The following is a 17,740-nucleotide window of genomic DNA, read 5'->3' as shown; positions in this document are numbered from 1 at the left end:
AATTCAACTTCCATTTTTTGTTTTTTTTATATACTCTTTATTGTTTTATGCAGGTCAAAAATAAAGGTGCTCAAATTGAGTGGCCCAAATGAGCACCTTTATTTTTGAATAGGCGTTTAGTGATAATTAGCGCGGTAATATGAATGGAAAATGACGCGATAATATCTGCGGGTATAATCCCACATTATTACAGTGATTATTGCTTATAAACCACTACCGAGATTTTAGCTGCGGTTATTGCCACGTATGCAATATTTTCGAGTCTTTCTATTTTCCTTAATTGTTTTTCCACGGCAATGCTAGCGGTTATGGACTACTCCTCTTAGTGAAACAGGAACAAATTATGGCCTCACTTACTCTGGGAATTTCATGATACTACCATTGTTTAATTTCATGGGTTCTAGCTAATGTCTTCTTGGAACAAGTTATCCACTACTGCTTCCTTCCGATAAGATTAGTTGTTCTATTATTGATTTGTTGGTTTCTTCTTGGAAAATCATCTACCCTAAACGTGAATGGTATGGTTGAACTAGGTACTTTGGTAACTCTTTGGGTACTGAGAATCTATTTTTTAGCTTTATATTTGATAGTCCTACTCCTTTGCATTTAGGGGAAAAAGCATTCTTCCTTTTCAAAAAAGGGATATGCTCAATACAACAAGCTATGGAGTCTAATTGTCTATTTCATTACTTTTCTTGTAGCCAAGAGAAGGTTTAGACTTGGCCATGGAGTCATAATTACTTAAGACAAGTTAGGCGAGTTCCAACTGACATCTCTCCACGATGTAATATCTTTTTGAATGATCAACACAATGGAGTCATAATTACTTAAGACAAGTTAGGCAAGTTCCAACTAACATCTCTCCACGATGTAATATCTTTTTGAATGATCAACACAAGGATTGGATGCTCCCCTCTTCTTTTACTAACTAGTGGTTCTTTCCTACTCAAAGGTTTTACTATGCTCTTTCGTCATATGTTGATAGTAATCACATATGCAACAAGATATGGCATATGGAAAAATCTACATAATGGTGGTTATCTAAACTTGTTGTCTTATGGTCTTTGAATTGCACTTTTATGCATCAAGCATTCCTTGGAGAATTTAATTTGATAGGTGATTTTCCTATTGGTGAATTTGTTATTGCAGTTAGAAAGTGTTCCAAATGTGGCACAATGGAGGCCCTTAAACACTTGTTTTGGACTTTCTCACTATTTTATTCTTGATTTTAGGACTTACAGTACAAATAGTAGCATGCTTAGCAGATCAAGATTACCTAATTTAATCTTAATTTTGGTATTGTGTCTCATCCTAATGAGCATATGCTACATTTTTTGTTGTTGCTCAGGATATGGATGCTCTCTATTAACAGGTCAGCTGGAAATTCAGTCCTTTTTTATTCCTCTACTTTTACCAATCCTATTCCCCCTTGGTACCTTCCTTGTATCAAGATCAAAGAAGATCTCATAGCTCAAAGCATGTATATGGTGAGGCTTCTCTCTATATTTTGACACTTTGTTAATATGATGTAAGGGTAAAATCATGCTAACGCAACATGATTTTTGTGCTAGTTAGCATGTTCAAATTAGAACATCTAAAAAAACTTGGGCACACGTTAAAATTCTCACAAATAATATCAAAACTTGTGAGAGTTTATACATTTGGATTCCTTGTTTCAAGAGCTTTTTATTGATATATCATGTATCATGGATCTTAGAGATCTAGCTCGTGTTATTGTACTAGTTAGCATATGTCAAAATTGTGTTAATTAGCATTGTCTGAGACAGCTTAAAGCATGTCACATTAACATGCTTTCACCTATGGATTTACCCCACCAACCCCCCCCCCCCCCCGCGCGCGCGCGCACACACACACACACACACACACACACACACACACACAGAGAGAGAGAGAGAGAGAGAGAGAGAGAGAGAGAGAGAGAGAGAGCATGTGATCCATCTAAAAATAGGTTTAAAATGTGTACCAACATTTGGGTGAAAGATAGCCTATATCACTCCTTGCAAGGCAAGCAATGCCAACAAAGGTTTCAAGCAAGAAAATAATGACGAATTTGATATGAATTTATGTGGTCAAGCCATGAGTGTGTTCTTCATCTGGTAGCCATGCATGAGAGGGTAATCTTCATGAGGACATTCATCTACAAGAGTCACGACGGTGAACGGCAAAGTTCACTTGGTGTGAAAGGTCAAGTGAAGCATGTTTGGTTTAAGTTAGACACCAAGAAAATGGTAATATAAATTTATAAATTTCAAGTAGGGTTAAAGGGTCCAACAGAGCAAAGAAAATTATTGCATCTACAATAAGAAGATTGCAGGTGTGGTATGCCTGTTTGTTATGTAACTTGCACCCTTTCCATAATTTTCTTGACATTTAATTAAGTCATTAAATTTTTTAGCATCTCTCTCTCTCTCTCTCTCTCTCTCACACACACACACACACACACACACACACTATATGTTAGAGAGAGCTCAAGTTTTAATTTATTACACACACACACATACACACACAATAAATTCTAACTTAAGGTCTATCTAACATATAGTGTGTGTGTGTGTGTGTGTGTGTGTGCGTACGTGCGTGTTAGAGAGAGAGAGAGAGAGAGAGAGCTAAACATAGTGAGACCAGAGGGAGATTAGAAATAAATCGATAAAAAGGTGGTCAACATGTTATTTACCTTAATAGACATTTACCTTAACCTTAAAAATCTTCTAGCTTTTCTGGTTTCAAGGTTTTCACATAGTGATAACAAGAGTTTATCAAGATAAAAGAAGATCAAAGAAGATCTCATATCTCAAAACATTTATATGGTGAGGATTCTCTCTATATTTTGACACTTTATTAATACAATGTAAGGGTAAAATCATGCTAGCGTGACATGATTTTTGTGCTATTAGCATGTTCAAATTAGAACATCTAAATAAGCTTGCGCACATGGTAAAATTTTCACAAATAATATCAAAACTTGTGAGAGTTTGTACATTTGGATTTGTTGTTTCAAGAGCTTTTGATTGATATCTTAGAGATCTAACTCGTGTTATTGTACTAGTTAACATATGTCAAAATTATGCTAATTACTATTGTCTGAGACAACTTAAAGTATGTCACATTAACATGCTTTCACCTATGAATTTAACCCCCCCCCCCCCCCCCCCCCCCCCCCAACACACACACACACACACACACACACACACACACACACAGAGAGAGAGAGAGAGAGAGAGAGAGAGAGCGAATGTGATCTCTCTAAAAATAGGTTTAAAATGTGTACTAGCATTTGGGTGAAAGATAGCCTATATCACTCCTTGCAAGGCAAGCAATGCCAACAAAGGCTTCAAGCAAAAAAATAATGATGAATTTGATATGAATTTGAGTGGTCAAACCATGAGTGTGTTCTTGATTTGATAGCCATGCATGACAGGGTAACCTTGATGAGGACATTCACCTACAAGACACACTCATGCGTGACAGGGTAACCTTCATGAGGACATTCACCTACATTCATGAGTATTTGACACACACACACACACACAAACAAACAACATTGCTAACTAAAGCATTGGATATATGTTGGAATTTGATGAAGGGTGTGTCAAACAACATTGCTAACTAAAGCATTGGATATATGTTGGAATTTGATGAAGGGTGTGTGTGTGTGTGTGTGTGTGTGTGTGTGTGTGTGTGAGAGAGAGAGAGAGAGAGAGAGAGAGCTAAACATAGCGAGAGCACAGGGAAATTAGAAATAAATCGATAAAAAGGTGCTTAACTTATTTACCTTAATAGTCATTTACCTTAACCTTAAAAAGCTTCTAGCTTTTCTGGTTTCATGGTTTTCACATAGTGATAACAAGAGTTTATTTGGAGACCCTTCATCAAATTCCAACATATATCCAATGCTTTAGTTAGCACTGTTCAGGATTCCAAGCAAAGATATGGTTGACGGTGTCAAAGACAACCTCATTTGAGTGCAAGCTAACGGCGCCGATGACCATGGATGCAAACGTGTCGCCGGGCTGGCCTTCAAGGAAGGGCCAACACATGCGTTGGACATTATTGTCATCTATGAAGTACAGTTGGGTGGCAGCTGGTGCAAGGGGAAACACTTGTCCGTTTCTAAAGAGAAAGCCGATGGTAGGGAGATCGATAACATTAGGGTAGTCCCAGCAAGTATCAAGTCCATCAGGGCCGGCTGCACCAGGAGGCCCGAGCACACCACTTACCGCATTGAGCCATGCCACTCTAAAAGGCGCATATGCACCCGTTGTTATAATCGAGATTATGTCCCCAGAGTCCACAATTACACCACCGTTATTAGTGTTTGAATCTATGGCAAACACCCCCGGCGGTACCCCCACTTGTTGGCCCCCAACTATAAAGTCCACTAGCTCCACATAGATGTACACAGAATACCCTTGCCCTTGAAGAATTGGGGTACTTGGATAATTGGATGCTGCAAAAGGAGCATTCAACATGATTAGAGTATACACAAGAAGATTTGGAAATTTTCTCATGTAGGAAAACGGAGTCTTTTTCAGTGTTTTGTATACAATGCATAACATCATGAGCTTCTGCTCGAGAGGCACCGCATACCTAGCTAGGTACGATTGGGGACAGGGGACCCCCGGGCCGGCGGTCCCCTGCCCCCAATCGTACTTAGCTAGGTATACGGTGCCTCCCTCCCAGAAGCTCATGATGTTGAGGTAAGTAACAATGTGGGAATTATTGTGAGAATTTGTCCAAAACTTCTTGTGAGCTTCTTAGCAACATTTGCTTATGTTATACATTGTATGTAAAATACCCGGGAAGGAGGACTTTTTGCTGTATGTGAAATGGCTTCTCGCTATACAGGGTCGAGAATCCCATGTCCCCAACCGCACGTTTTTCTAACGGAGTCTTTTTCAGTGTTTTTCATACAATGCATAACATCATGAGCTTCTGCTCGAGAGGCACCGCATACCTAGCTAGGTACGATTGGGGACAGGGGACCAAGTGTGGGGTGCCTCCCTCACATAATAAGCTCATGATGTTGAGGGAAGTCACAATGTGGGAATTATTGTGAGAATTTGTCCAAAACTTCTTGTGCTAGGCATGTGGTGCCTCCAGCACGTAAGCTCAAGATGATGTACATAGTATGTCGAATTAGAGGTGCTTTCTGGACGTGTGTGTGTGTGTGTGTGTGAGAGAGAGAGAGAGAGAGATTAGAGGTGTGAAGCAACTAGCTAGCACACAGGTCTGTGTGTGCATGAGAGCGATCCCTAATGAGATCCCTCTCCATCAAATGAGATTCGGCCCTTCATGAAGAACCATTTTATGCTATATTTGAGAACATCATCAACTCTGAAATTTTCTTTTTGTGTGTATCAACTTACGTGGTAGGGCCCCATCTCCGAACATGATCCAACCGGAGTTGGGGTCGGAGAAGATGGGGGCGAAGCAGAAAGCGAAGGCGGTGCTGAATTCTCCGAGCTCGTAGAACTGCTCCGCGATGGAGAGGGAGCGGCCAAACCCCAACCCCATCACGCCGGACGCGGCCGTCTCGACGCCGGCCGTGTTGTTTACGCCGCAGCCGAAGGCCACTTCCGGCACTGCGACGCTCACGCCGTCGGAACCGGCGCCGGCATCCCAGAAGTTGAAGTCGTCCTTGGCAAAGTAACCGAACGTGGAGGTGCCGTCTCCGTAGCCAGCCAAGTAGATGCAGTCGTCGTTGTCGGAGCCCCGGCCGATGCCTGTGTCCTGCAGGTCGGCGCAGTAGGAGTCGTCTTTATTGATCCAGACGAAATCTTCCGATTGGGTTGCGTCGAAGTACGCGAATGCCTGGTCGTAGCATTGATCGCAGGGAAGGCACTGCACCCACGCTATGTCGCTACCTGTGTCGATGATCATGAGCACCGGCTGGCTCGCCGACCCGATTGTGAGCTCGACGTAATACTCCGACAACTGCCCGCCCGAAAAGTAGCCGGTGCTGACCTGCCCCCACGGGATGGATGCCAGTCGGCCACCGGCTACATGGGCACTGCTGTTGTTACCCTCAGCTGCAGTTCTGCTGTTGAGACCATATGTCCATCCGGCCGCTTCATAAGTCCGGCGGCGAGCCTCTCTTGACTCAGAAATCCGCTTCATGCGAAGCCGTGTCGCACAAGCATCGTTGCAACCGACCGGCCGAAGAGGTGAATGTGCGTCGAAGACGTGACTCACGCTCAGTCGGACCGACCGTTTGCTGGTAGCAGCTACGGACCTAGCTGGTGTATCCCTGATGGCAATTAGGGCTAGAAAGCTAGAGGATGCTAAGAACAGTAATAGCGCTTGCAGGAGAGCGAGCTTATTCAAGCGAGCCTCCATTGCTGCTGCAGGGCTACCAATGCAGAATATCCAGATGCTTTTTATATAGATGGGGCTCCTTGCCCGAGCATAATGGAATGTACCCCTGCCTTATGCCTCCTGGCCGCCCATATTTTTATGATTTCAAGGCAAAGAAATACTCGAAGCGAAAACTCGTTGCAAACTAAGTTTTTAAAGGTATCATAATCTATCTAGGCTATATCTATACTCTGCAAGGTACGAGATGGCCCTTTGCCAACCAGCGTGGCACGGTGGCACCACGTAGGCGCTTGCCAAGTTGCCATTGATTTGACGATAGGGCCATTGATTTGCACGCGCATAGAGCGATTTGCGGTCCCTTCAAATCAACTTTGTGGTAGAGCTGGAAGTCGATTTGCGGTCCCAGATACAGAAATTTAAGCTCTTGGAGTTGCGGGCGCTAGTTCTACCAGATCAGGCTCTACCTGCAGCACTCGCATTCTCTCCCTATATACACGACGTCGCCTTAACTGTTCTCATTTTCCTTCCGCAGGAAAACTAGCCCTATATTGGTAGACCTTCAACTGCAATGCTTAGACCTCCCACAACTTGCGTCCGCACTGAGACCCGCAGCTCGAGAGGAAGAAGCACGATGGATGCATCAAGTTGCGACCTCGATTAGTCAGTGGCAGTTCTTTCCAATGCATGCAGGTGGTCGATACCCTTATACTACACCCCCCACACACACACACACACACACAAATGAAATGAAATGAAATGTTACATTAACGTCTTCAAAAGGCCATAGTGACCTATGAGACCACAAAGTTACAAGGTGGTGGATCTGATACAAAACAAACATATATACTATGGGGTCCTAGGTTGGTCGATGTGAGCTAAGCAAAGGACTAAGCAAAAATGGGCAGTTTATTACAAAAAATCTAGCATCGGTCGTTGGCGAATCTCATCAATTTCCTCCATGCTTAGTAGTCTGACCGGGTGTCGTGCATGCCTAGCCAGCGTGCTCCGAATCTTTTGACGTAGCCTCCGTCGGTGCTGTGTAGTCCTTCGCAGTCGTGGGCGTCTGGATTTCCCCAGTTCAATCGCTCGGTTGATCAATGTGCCGTTGGTGTGAGACGAGGGGGAGCTCTGCTGTGGGAGTGGCTCTTGCGGCTGTCCTGTGTCTGCTCTAAAGAAGTCTGTGATTCGTCTTTGAGACTGGCTAGCCTTGCCATTCATCAAGCTCTCTCTGTGTCTGCGCAGCTCGAGCAAGAACAAACCTAGGCATCTCTGATCTTCGTATCCCATTACTCTTGCGAGTGGTCCAAAACCCTCTCTGAACAGGCAATGGAAGCGGCCTCGTATCTCGTAGTAGACAGGGCAACGGCATGTATAATGCAGCTCTGTCTCCGGTTCCATGTCACACAAGGGGCATGTCCTGGCCTCTGATGGTACTCCACTGTATCTCCCAGTTTCAATCCGCAGCTGGTGAGACGATGTGCGTAGTTGGCCAATAGCACATCGTATCCCATGATACAAGTGGGTATCCATGTATCTTGGTCTCGTCACAAAACCATCTTCCGTAAGTTGGAGAAGGTGGTCTCTGTAGAAAGCCATCTTCGTGCACAATTCTTGTGCTGGTTGTATCCATGTCCTCCTGGTGTCTAGCTGGGTCAGGTCTTGGCGGATGAGCTTGGTGATCTCCGATCGTGTAAGAATGAGAGATGGTGCATCCAATGAGTACTGGAATGGTGGCAGCCTGTCTATGCTGAACCCATGCGCCTGAAACCATGATGTCATCTCCCCATACCAGCATGTTGTATCTCCTTGTATGGTTAATTGTCGAGAGGACTCAAGTGCTATGCGAGCATATCTGTCTTTGGGAAGTTCCCATGTGCGGTTTATGAAGGAGACTGATCTGGTGAGCACCTCCACCACTAGTGGGGGGGGCGCTAGCTCTGCGTGGATAATGGCCCGTGGTACTGATGCTTTGGTTCTAATGAGCCGCGAGTTCATAGAGACGAGAGGTTTCTCCATGTTCCCCCATCCGTCTGTGCAACCCGACATCCCGTGGTGATCCAAAGAGGGCCCCCATATCTCGGCCCCATAGAGCAATGCTGAGGCCACCAAGGTGTCAAAGAGCCAAAGCTTCGTCCGGGGCTCCTGAAATTGAACCTGCGAACACATCCTCTCCAATCTACCCAATGCTGCATGGGCTCTAGTCAGTCTGGTCTCTGCTGCTCTTCTGAGTGAGAATGTGGGTCCGCTGAAAACCACTCCAAGGTAAGTGTAAGCGTCTGTGTACTCCACAGTCTCGTGGCCATATGTGAATGTAGGTGCTGACCTCCTGATCCACTGTGGGGTGGTATTAAACACCATAACCTTGGTTTTACCAAGGTTGACAGACAAACCACTTTCGTGGGTAAACGTATGCAGAGTATCCACTTGACGTTGCATTCCCTCTGGGAATTCGGAGATCAACACAATATCATCCGCATATAACAAAAGTGGAATCCATGTCCCTGCCAGCTGTGCACCTTTATCCCCATCGCTGTCAATGTAGTCAGAAACCTCATCCACATACATACCGAAAAGAGTAGGAGAGAGCGGGCAGCCTTGCTTCACCCCAATAGTGGAGTGAACCGGTGTAGAAAGTCCCTCCGGGTTGCGTACATGCCCTACTACTGATCTGTACAATGCCATGATCCCCCAAATGAGCTCTGTGGGTACTCCCATTTGCTGTAATCTGCGCATCAATCTAGCTCTGGGTACTGTGTCAAAAGCTTTGCAGAAGTCCACAAAGCTACAATAAATCCGTCTCCCATGAGATCTGCCTTCCTCGATGATGGCCCTGAGTGTGAAGATATGGTCAAGAGTAGAGAAGCCTCTCCTAAACCCTGCCTGCCCGGTTGCATGCATTCCTTCCCTCTCTGCCCATCTACTCAACTGTTGCTCAAGAATGGATGCATACAACCGTGCCAGTGTGTGCCCAATCATAATAGTGCGATAATTCCCAGGCTCCATGGGGTCTCCTGCCTTGAGATAGGTACGATCGTAGATAGGCTCCAAGTGTCCGGTAGGCCCTCACACATGGCACGGTTAACATAACTGCTAGAAGCTCTGCTAGTAGGTCTTTGGCATGCATGAAATGCTCAGCGACTAAGCCATCATGATCATATGGTCTCCCATGCAGTCCTCATCCTATCAATGGCTTTTTTCACCATCTCAGCGGGTGAAAAAAGCACATGTGTGTGGGCATGGGTCAGGGGGTTTGGGGAGGGGCGGTTGTCCAAGTACTGTGTACAAGGATGATGCATACTGACCCCAGGTCTCTGTGGAGGAAATTGCAAGGGGGGGACTGCTCATGAAAGAGCCGCCATGCCTCCCGCGAGTCCTGACTCAAGAATAGCTGATATAGATCCTGCTCGAGTCGAGCCAAGAAAGCTCTCTTTTTCCGCCATACCAGGCGTCGGAAGTCAATCTATGACTGTTTGTAAGTGACATCCCCCAATAGTACCTCCCTCTGAAGTTTGGCTCTAGTTTGGCGGCACTCCTCATCGTACCAGTTGTTCTGGGGCATGCTTCCTGATCGGCGGCTCTGCTCAGGCTGGGTGTGTGGGTATGCTTCTGCTGCTGCCTCATGCAATGTCTGTGTCAGTATAGTAGTTAGCTCCTCCAAAGGTCGCCCCGGGTCCTCAGTGCATAGGCGTCTGTAGATCCCGTCCATGTATACAAAATCCGTCTCCCGTGTGAATGTGTAGCGAGTAGGGGCTGCTACCCGTGGCCTGTGTGCTACATTGAACTGGAAAGAGATGGTCATCGACACCAGAGCATGATCTACTGCTACCCCGACCGGTCTGGGCCCAACTGTGAGATCCTGGATACTAGCGATGAGATTCGGTTGTGCCATGACATAGTCCACTGTGTTGGCTCCATGCCTGTGTGGGAAGCATGTAAAACCTCCCGCAGCAGGAAATCTCTGTAGGCCGTTCAAGATGGCCAATCCATGTGCAGTGCCCATGTCTATCAGGTGTCGCCCATATTCAGTATATTCCACATCGTGTGATAGTCTGGACAGGCCTGTCTCCATGACATCTAGCTCTCTTAGCATCTCCTCTAAAGTATCATAAAACACTGCCTAGTGATGGGCAGTCCTAGCATTGAAGTCCCCTAGTATGATAATGTCACCATCTCTAGAGAACTCCCATATGTCATCATCTAGAATAGAGAAAGGGGACTGTCCTCTGGGTGATGCATAAACTGATGTACTCGTGGGAAAGTAGCAAATAGCTAGGTAAAGATATATGCCTGTCTCTGCTTTCAATCTCACCCACATGTACCTAGCCTGTTCATCCATGCGGGCTATATGTATCAATGGCTGCAGATCCTCTCTAAATAACACTGCCACTCCCCCCGAGCCCCGTCCTCTGTTCTCTGAGCATGTCTCCTGTCTGTAAGCTGTCTCCCACCTGTATCCATTGATGTGAGGCATGGGTTGCCCAGGGGCCTGGTGTGTCTCAGAGTAAAAGATGATGTCTCTTCCAATAAATCTATCCTCAAAAGCACCTACATCAAGACGCATAGATCCATTACAGTTCCAGGCAACCACTTTGAGTGTGGTCCCATAAGTCTCGCACCGTCATGTGGAGCGTCGCTCTAGTATTACCACTTTTCCATCTCGGTAAAAGGAAATCTTGCCTTTTCCCCTTGCCGCTCTAATTTCCGGCATTACTTCCTGCATATGGGCGATCTATGAGAGGGTGAGATCACCCCCGAGAAAGATTCCAGTCTCTTTAAGAGTTGGTCTTTTCTTCAAGAAGGACTTCTTCGCTTCCATGGAGGGAAAACGGAGGATGAGTGCTCTTTCTTTTGAGGTTTCTCCATTGCTTCCATTTTTCTTTATGTTGCCCACTCTCCATGCCCTTGTGTGCGTCGGCTCATGCACCCCCATCAAGGATGTGAGTTCATTTACTTCTTCGTCCACATTGCCTTTGTCTTTAAGACCGCAAATTCTCACATGTAAAGCGCGCATCCATCTCCTTTGTTCCTCCTCTAGTGTTTGATTAATGATAGTGGGTGTGGACGTGGACATTAACTCCTTGCCTTTTCCTTTCTTGTCCACCTTGATCCATTTCTCGGCTTCATCAACCTTCTGTTGAGTTTTAGTAAGAACATCCACCCAAGAAGTCGTCATTTCTTTGTGTTGCTCTTCTCCCTCTTTGATGGCCCGTACTTGCTCCTTGATTCATGTGTTGATTTCTTCGATCACTGAGGGTTGCATTTCGCCCTCTTCTAGTGTGTTTCTTGATCGGGCTTCGGCGAGATCTTTCTTGAGCGACACAATCTCTGCCTCTTGAGTCGTCACTCAGTCTTCCAACATACTTATCTTGCTCTCTTGGATCAACATGCGTCCTTCGAGTATGTTTATTGTGCCCCAGAGCTTACGGTTCATCTTGGTAGTGGCCTCCGTCATTTCCTTTTTGCACTTTTGTATGGCATCCTCTAGGGGGTCGGCTTTATTGTTCAGCTTCCTCATGCTTGATCGCCGTCCGTCAAGGGGTCCCTAAGCGTACGTGTGCACCCACACTAGCAGCGGGCTCGGTGGCTGGGCTAGTGGGGGAGTGATAGAGTGCAGACGAGAGAGAGGGAGAGGGGGGGGGGGGGGGGGGGGGGGGGGGGGGGGTAGGGGGTATCAAAAAGAAAAGGGAAATAAAATGATATATTAACGTATTCAAAACGAATTCAAAATGCTAAATTGACCTATGAGACTAAGCCGATACAACATAGTGTGCTTGATACCATGCTCGGGAAAAAAAAAAATTAAAGACTTCCTGCGCGTAGAAGAAGAGGGGGGGACATCCTACGTGTAAAAAACGGGGAAAGGGGGGGGGGGGGGGGGGGGGGGGGGGGGGGGGGGGGGGGGGGGGGGGGGGGGGGGGGGGGGGGGGGAACCCTACGCGTAGAAGAAGGGGGGAGGGGACACTCTACGCGTAGAAGAAGGGGGGAGGGGACACTCTACGCGTAGAAGAAGGAAGGGGGGGGGGGGGGGGGGGGGGGGGGGGGGGGACGCCATACGCGGGGAGCGGGGGGGCGGTGTGTGGCGCAGCTCTGCAGGCGGAGCGAGGGAGGGGGGGGGGGGGGGGGGGGGGATTGCAGCGGTAGCGCATGGGGGGGCAGCACCGCGCGAGGGCGAGGGCGAGCAGCACAGCGTGCAGGTGCAGGCGCGGCAGCAGCACAACGCAAGGGCAGGGCGGGCAACAGCAGCGGAGAGAGAGAGAGAGAGAGAGAGAGAGGAGAGAGAGAGAGAGAGAAACCTTATATGCTGCGTGTTGTCTGCTGCATCTGTTGCAATTGCTAGGACCACCTGCGCGCAGCACGAGTACAGGGCAGTAGCGTGCGAGCCTGTCCTCTCTGTTCAGCGTGACTTTCTACAGCAGTTCTACGCGAGCTCATTTGCAGCAGGTTCACGCGAGAGAGAGCCCCCTAGCTCTTGGGTGAATTAAACCTTGTGGGGAGCCAAATTAATTGTTGTACGTGCGATAAGGGCAACCCGATTAATGTAAGGGCACCCCGATTAAGGTAATGCGCAGTGCATAGGGGGGATTCTATTGGCGGGCATAACTATACGTGCGCAGGAGAGAGGGAGCTCGCAGGGAGAGCTGGGCAGGCAGCGCGCAAGAGAGGGAGGGCGCAGGCAAACCAGCGTACAGGGAGAGCAGGGCAGGTAGAGAGAGAGAGAGAGAGAGAGAGAGAGAGAGAGAGAGAGAGAGAGCCCATCTTTTTAGGTTTACGCAGGTGGCTATCTCTCTTTATCTCGCGGGCTCCTTACGTGGTTTGGGTTTTTTTTTTCTCTTTATTCCGATCCTTACGTGGTTTGGGGTTTTTTGTTCTCTTTATCTTGATCCTTACGTGGTTTGGGGTTTTTTGTTCACAAGTCACTACAGGCGGCCATCTCTCTCTCTCTCTCTCTCTCTCTCTCTCTCTCTCTCTCTCTCTCACACACACAGGTTTCTATGTGTGGGTCTTTAAAACCAAACACATATCTCTAGACTCTGACTTTGTTAATGAGAGCTAGGGTAGTGATGTGTAGACATTGAAAGTGGGGGAGGAGTAGTAGCTAGCTCCTGCTTTTTTAATGTACGTGGTTTTTTTTTTTTTTTTTGAAGGGGGGGGGGGGGGGGGGGGGGGGGCCGGCGGCAGCGGGGGAGCTTGAGAGCTTTTTTGGAACAGTCCCAAGAGACCTCAAAGCTCCAAAAGGAAGAGTCTTGCACTCAAAAGTCAAGACTTAGGGTGGCTTCACAAATGGGCGGCGCTCGTCTCTCACGAGGGCCCTACATGGGCGCTCTCAAAATGAGCCCCTTTTTGTGTTGGGCACCTATGTATTCACAAGCAAGCAACAGACATGATGTATACTTCTCACTCTCCGTGCACCAATGATGATTGGCTACCTTGGATAGCCCAATGACCATATTGACACGTGGTGAGCGTTCAAAACTCCGGACCCACTATCTTTTTCAAAAAGTTGCTTTATGGCTGCGCCCATTCCTTGGGCGAAGGGGGGGGGGAGGTCGCCCATCAAAAAGGTAACTACGTCCGTGACTGGACTGCCAGCGTGCACCCTTCAACTTCGTGTGTGAAGGAGCTCCGGGCGCCTAATCCGATGTTGCGAAGTCTTATTGGCTGCTTTTTTTGTCCTCCACCCATGTCCAGATGTTTGTGAAGCCACCCTTATGCATAATACTTTGTAGCAAACTCAGATAACTTAGGGTAGATTCGCACGCATCCGAAGGTAGCATTTTGCTGATGTACGCAGTTTTTGGCTACTAGCAAAAACGCTGTCTGGCAATGCTCAAGTCCGTCAAAATCGACACAGTTGGCTCAATGTTGCGACTCTCTCTCTCCTAATTTTTTCATTCTCTCTCTTGGTTTGTGCGCACTTTTATGAGCAACCAATGAAATAGCTAACGTCACTCAAAACGCTACCACTGCAGTGTGCGGACACGCCCTTATCTACCACGCTTGAATGATAGAAAGGGTATTTGAGTTTCCTCCTGTTATTTGCACACCCAACCTCATGAGAAGAGACTCTTAACTTCGTAGGAATCCCGAGAGAGAGAGAGAGAGAGAGAGAGAGAGAGAGAGAGAGAGAGAGAGAGAGAGAGAGAGAGATTCTACTTGAAGTTATCCAATGTGAAGGGTTTTGACTTCGGATAGAATGGTTCAATATTTTAAAAGTGGGGTCGTGAGGAGCTTAGAAGCCTGTTGAGGATCATGTCGCGAGAGGCACGAGCACTTGTTGAAGCATGGTGCCTGAGTAAAGCCTCCTTTGATATTATTGTGTTTCCTCATGCATCCACGCATACGCGTCGGGGCTGGGTGTTGAGAATGAATTCTCACATCTCTCTCTGATCTCTCTCTCTCTCTCTCTCTCTCTCTCTCTCTCTCTCTCTCTATGTGTGTGTGTGTGGTGTGTGTGTGCGCGCGCGCGCGCCACGCATGCATAAAATTTACTAAGGCTAGAAAATGATGTAATATGTGCTTTCTAATGGTAATGCATATAAGGCACGATATGCATCCAAGAATAGCTCACACATAAAAACAATTTTTTGCTCATAATGTGGGTGCCTCTAATTTACAACAGTGCACACACCACCTTAATGCGTACTTGGAGGGAGAGAGAGAGAGAGAGAGAGAGAGAGTTTTTACAAATTGACTTGATGTAGCTATACCACAGCATGCACATGTATGAAGCCATACAGCGTTTAGATTTCTTTTGATCCCTTGAAATAAATATAGCAAAGGTTTGCTCCTATCATGAAGATGCAATCTTTTTTTATTGAATCATCTTCCATGTAAAATCATCTTAATATGGGTGCTTAAAACGGGTGCACAACTATTTGTCATGCTTGCAAGTTGAGTGAGAGAGAGAGAGAGAGAGAGAGAGAGATCGGATAGGTGGACTTAGCACATACATTTAGTTTAAGTGGCTGACACAAAGTAGATGGCATTGAGTCTGGAAAATGTACTTTATGCTACCACTTGTGTGCCTGTCCCGTGCTAGAACGTTCCAACTTATCAACAAGTTTGTTCTCAATTTGACCTCAAATGGCGTATTCACCGGCAGTGCCTTTAGAAGTGCCTATGTATCTATACTATATATAAAAATGATAGTGGTTACATCCACGTGGTTGCTAATGCTTGCAATCACAATGGATGGCCCATGCCTTCCTCTTCCAGCATGACCTCTGAACGAGCCCTGCATATGAATAGATATTGTAAAAGATAATTTATTTCATTCATCATGTCGGTGTCTTTGTACCAGGAAAAAAATTCATTAACCAATCCCTGGATATAATTGTAATGTGATTTACTAACCTCACAACCTAGAAGGATACATAAGGTTTTCCATACATTGCCAAGTTCTTTTATTACTGCCTTAGGGTTTACAGGTACTAATGGTATGTGATTTAACCCTTTCTTGATGAATTCTTGGAATGTTTTATGTCTAGCTATGCTAGGGTTAGTGATGATCACATGTTTTCCAAAAGGTTCAAGTTCAACTAAAAAGTTGGAAAACCTTTTATGTGTCAAACACCCACATGGTTGTGATTCATCAATTTCTTGGGCAAAAACAGTAGACTGTTTATAGAGGGTATGGTTCAAGTTTCGAGTATATTTTCACCCAAAGCAAATCCTCATTTTAGATAGGTCTTTGTCAATGTGAAAATTACTTATAAGTGTTTGAAAAAACTTATGAGGATTAACAAAGTCCATAAATTTGTTGCAAAATAATATATGAACAAATCTTCCATGCATCTTAACATTACGTTCAAAGTGTAATAATCCATTATTTCTTGTATGAAGTAAATGTATCTGATCTTCAGAATTTGGGTATTCAAGCGCTCTGGGAGTATTACCATAGTCCTCCGATCATCTAAATTGCCTTGGTCTCTTGCTTGTTGATGCCATGGTGCTGGGTGTGTGTGTAATCTTCTTTAGCTACTCCTTGCCTTTGGGTGGTTTAAGTAAGGTTTTGATTGTATTGGAGACAGGTGTGTTGTGTAACTTTTGCAGAAGTGGGGTCCCAGGTGTATACAGGACCAATCCCTTAGCTGCTTCTAGCATGTGCTCATGAAATTGATAGTATATGATGACTGCTTGCCTTAATTCAATTGGAAATGAGGCCACCCATGCAATAAAGGCATATACCTGGGCTGGACCTGATGAGAACTGAAAAAACTTTGGTAGATTCTGGAATACGTACCACAAAAATTGATCAAACCAAATAATTGATGACGAACAATTGGAGTTTGGATCCATCCTTTTGCATTGGCATTTCAGGAAGGGTCGATAGGAATTCCAACAGTTTCTCAAAAACCGTTTTTGATCCTTTGCTTTGTCCATAAGAGAGAGTCCTTTGGTGCGAGCAATGATTGAAGTTCTTGGACACTTTTTTCCGTCAACATCTATCAATTTGACCTGTTTAAGTTCGAAGAGAACATCTTGTGCCAAAAGATACTTGGAATGTAAGGCTAAGGTTTTACACTGTTCAACAATGTCTGTGGGAATACTACAAAGCAGCCCTAGACAGGAAATTGTAAAAGGTGCCCGATGGTTCAAACTTTCATAATCCCAAAGCTTGTGTTCAAGTCTAATGGCATCTAACTCCACTTGCATGGGTGGTAGTAAAGGGATTACCTTTGAAAACAATTTAGAGACAGCCCTTTCAGGGGCTACACAGTTTGCATCCGTCAAGAAGTTTAAGGATTCCTTCTCTTCTTCTTCCAGAAGGTCAAGATCCAGAAGAGGATTTGTTGACCGCTGGGTCAACAACACAACATAACTCAAGTTTCGTACCAAAGTCTTATCTTTTGCGAGTTATGAAATGCTGCGGATTATGGCTATAAAGGTCATTTGTAATGAGTAGTTATTCTAGTTTCAGAAGCCGGGGTGCAATGGCACTTCCAGATTGTAAATACAAAGCCATTTGACCCTTTCAACCCCATTTTTGGTTAAACCTAAGGTAGCCTTAGTATATAAGGTACCTAGGTCATTTTGTAAAAAAGACTTTTAATCATAATCAAAAGTTTAGCGCTGTCGTCTACCGTGTGTGAGAGAGAAAGAGAGTGAGCGTGAGCTTTATCCTCTCGCTACGCCCGGCTCGCTCAACACATTGGAGATCCGACTGCACCATTGTTGTAGGCTCAAGGAGAGCTATGCGACAATGCCAAGCATTCTACGCGAGACGATGCGCACACGCTGATGCATCTACGAGCTATTTGTGGCCGTAAGTGTATCAAACAATGTCTGTTTTCTGCGTGCTAGTAGTCTATAGAATCGTGGCGACATAAGCTACTCATAAGTACTCATCAATTTCAGTTTCGGGCACTTTCAAAATTTTGTTCTGTCATCCTACGCGTTTTCC

The 17,740-nt window shown here is 45.8% G+C and overlaps 1 protein-coding gene across 1 annotated transcript; it reads right to left on the bottom strand.

Annotated features, from left to right (window-relative positions):
- Positions 1-3,771: 3,771 nt before the first annotated feature.
- On the bottom strand, positions 3,772-6,477 carry LOC147449552 (aspartic proteinase nepenthesin-1-like). Its single transcript, XM_086522636.1, has 2 exons — positions 5,388-6,477; positions 3,772-4,468 (listed from the first exon to the last, which is right to left on the bottom strand). Exons 1-2 carry the CDS (start codon positions 6,355-6,357, stop codon positions 3,921-3,923), a joined length of 1,518 nt encoding a protein of 505 aa, XP_086378762.1. The 5' UTR covers positions 6,358-6,477; the 3' UTR covers positions 3,772-3,920.
- Positions 6,478-17,740: the final 11,263 nt, after the last annotated feature.

The sequence above is a fragment of the Adiantum capillus-veneris genome, chromosome 10, assembly GCF_014529385.1.
Source record: "Adiantum capillus-veneris isolate H3 chromosome 10, ASM1452938v2, whole genome shotgun sequence".
In the NCBI taxonomy this organism is placed as follows: Eukaryota; Viridiplantae; Streptophyta; class Polypodiopsida; order Polypodiales; family Pteridaceae; genus Adiantum; species Adiantum capillus-veneris.
This window is presented reverse-complemented; position numbering and strand designations above follow the sequence as displayed.